Source organism: Mus caroli, unplaced genomic scaffold (genome assembly GCF_900094665.2).
Source record: "Mus caroli unplaced genomic scaffold, CAROLI_EIJ_v1.1 scaffold_12064_U1_1, whole genome shotgun sequence".
Taxonomy (NCBI): domain Eukaryota; kingdom Metazoa; phylum Chordata; class Mammalia; order Rodentia; family Muridae; genus Mus; species Mus caroli.
In genome coordinates this window covers 1-3,016 of record NW_018390356.1, presented here as the reverse complement: position 1 = coordinate 3,016, position 3,016 = coordinate 1, and the positions used below count along the sequence as shown (strand labels likewise).

The following is a 3,016-nucleotide window of genomic DNA, read 5'->3' as shown; positions in this document are numbered from 1 at the left end:
ATAAACTTTTTTTTTTTTTTTTTTGATACAGGGTTTTTCTGTATATCCCTGGCTGTCCTGGAACTCACCAGGCTGGTCTCGAACTCAGAAATCTGCCTGCCTCTGCCTCCCAAGTGCTGGGATTAAAGGCGTGTGCCACCACCGCCTGGCTGGAATAAACATTTGTAAACTTCAAGGATTACTACATACTATACTTGTAGAGATAATATCTGTAGAGAGGCAATCTACACACAGAATGAGTCCAGCACTCTCTTTCCTCCAGGTCTTCCTGAATGGGCTGTAACACTCAGTAACTATTAGATTTGAGTGTTCTCTTCGCCCCCTTCTGGTTAGGGGGCCCTTATAGGAGGTTTGTGTTTGAGCTCACAGTAACATTCCCTCACTGTGCCTCTTGCACAGTAATACATGGCCATATCCTCAGACCTCAGACTGCTCATTTGCAGAAACAGGGTGTTCTTGGCATTGTCTCTGGAGATGGTGAATCGCCCCTTTACAGTGTCTGGATAGTAGGTGTAACTACCATCAGCTCTAATGGTTGCGACCCACTCCAGCCTCTTCTCTGGAGTCTGGCGGACCCATGTCATGGCAGAGCTGCTGAATGTAAATCCAGAGGCTGCACAGGAGAGTTTCAGGGACCCTCCAGGCTGCACTAAGCCTCCTCCAGACTCCACCAGCTGCACCTCACACTGGACACCTATAAACAGAGAATATTGGTCAGAAAACTGTCATTAACAAAACAAAACAAAATAAAGAAACAAAACAATTTTTCTATTTCTCATGTGTACGAAACAGACAGAATCTCATCTGTATGAATTACCTTTTAAAATAAGGACAAGGAAAACCAAGCTGAGCCCGCAGTCCATGGTGAGTGGACTCTGTTCAGTGCTGATTACTGGATGGGAGGACCTGGGAATCCAGGATTGGGTTCCTCTGTCACAGCTGCAGGGTCAGGACAGAGCTGGTTTTCATGGGTACAGAGAAACCTTATTTGCATATCTTCCTGCTATAGCATGCTTTGGAGTTAGACTTGGGCAGAAGGCAGTGCTCATAGCAGATGTAAGACATCAAAGACACGGTTTTAATTTAAAGAGTTTGACAAAGTGTGAAAGTTTCATATTCACATTTCTTGGTTAATATTTCATCACACTCCATTTACTTTTTCCTAGCACATGTGCATAACACATGATTTGTTTCCATACTGTCATGTGTCCTAGTATAAATGTGTAATTAAATATTACCACACAAAATTGTGTTTCTAGATTGGAGCTTGGTCTTTCCCACTCTCTGGGGTATTCATGGCATTTCCCTAATGTGGCTCTTGGACAAGATTATACCTGCAAAGTTATGGTAGCAGAACTCATTCTCTTATGGGAAGTTTTAGAAGTTGACTTAATCATGACAGAATGCTGTCCTCAGGTCTTATTTTTGCGTGTCTGCACCAAGTTCTTGTGACTGTGTTTATGTTGTCTTAGGCTAGATTTTATTTTCCTCAATATACATAATTAGTATAACCAGGGCATTTACTTAAAATTTAGGAAATATTTTCCTATTTAACTCATTGTATGGAAGAGGCACTGTATATTGAATAGTTGCAAGTGGGCTTTGCAAGTGAGGTCCCCTGAAGAAAAGTGCTGGGAGCTAACGATGCAAGGTCAATTATTATATTGGTTGAAAGCACACTGAGAGAAATGGAGGACCCTTGGCAGTTTGTGTGTGTGATCTGGAGAGTCCTGTATAAATGGGGAACAGTAGCAAAATATAATATACTTGATGAATAGTGAGTAAGGATTGGGGATCATGTATTGGTAAGGGTGAAGAAGAGGAACAGGGGTGTTGACTGGGCTTTCTAGGCCTATGGGACAGTTGTAAAATTCCAGTAGAATGACAACTACCACATTTAAAATTTTTTTTTAATGTATGAGTTAAAAACATCTCATTATCATTTACTGAGTTTCTGCTGAGTTTCAAGACAGTAGTATAGAAAGATGTTGCATACAGTGGATTCCCAACCTTTGAAGACAGAGGTCCTGTGAAAGCCAAGGCTGTAGACAATCCTCCTTCAGTTTAGAAACCAGAGAGACAAGAAGGGGCTGCTTCCAGTAGAAAAAAAAAATCAGTCGACCTTTTTACAAGGTTAGGGGAAAAAAGCCAGAAGAACTCCTCCGGATTCCTGATAATAAAGATGGTCAGTATCTGTGCCCCATACATGACCACATAAGAGAATATCCACAAGTATTCAGGGAAGCAATGGATGTGTTACAGCATAGTGGTTTCATCATGTTTTCCCACATGTAAACTGAATACATGCTGGTAAGTAGACATTCTTGAATGCCCAGTGTACCTCAATACATTATTTGTAAAATCTGACTGATATAACTTATCACTCAGCAAGTTCCATGTTGACAACACATAGGAGAAGGACCACATGTATGTGCCACTACAAGCACCATTCAGTGAGGGTGTCTTCATATGACTTCATACCACAGGCCTCCTTACAGAGAAGCCAGCAATGACAGACAGTGCAGACACTTCCTGTGAGATCAGGAAGTGAACACAGAAATGCAGCCACCTATTTGAAATGATAATGTCACTGCTTATCATCCATATCCACTCAGGCAAGAGATTTCCCAGTCATGTGGTCTCCATTTATAATTCCCTGGACCCTGCACATTATTTGATAATGTCATATAGGATCATGCTCATGTTGATTGGGACCCAACACACAATACTCTCCAACCACACAATATTTTTTCATTCTTTTAAAATTTTCATTAATTGCTCTCATTCCATTGGTTATACATTCATTTATCACTTATTGTTTATCATTACTGTCCATTTCCCTGGTGATTGGAGAAGTTGGCGCTTTATGCAACACTTTTTTGTCCATATGCACTGAAGAAAAAGGAAGGATCCCGTTCATAACATGGAGGGTAAAATGATGCCTGCTAAAGAGAACATTCTCTCTCTCTCTCTCTCTCTCTCTCTCTCTCTCTCTCTCTCTCTCTCTCTGTCTCTC

The 3,016-nt window shown here is 41.2% G+C and overlaps 1 gene segment (V, D, J or C); it reads right to left on the bottom strand.

The window, feature by feature from the left end:
- Positions 1-329: 329 nt before the first annotated feature.
- On the bottom strand, positions 330-935 carry LOC110288605. The segment is given in 2 exon segments: positions 330-694; positions 818-935. Coding segments are annotated over 2 exon segments (411 nt in total).
- Positions 936-3,016: the final 2,081 nt, after the last annotated feature.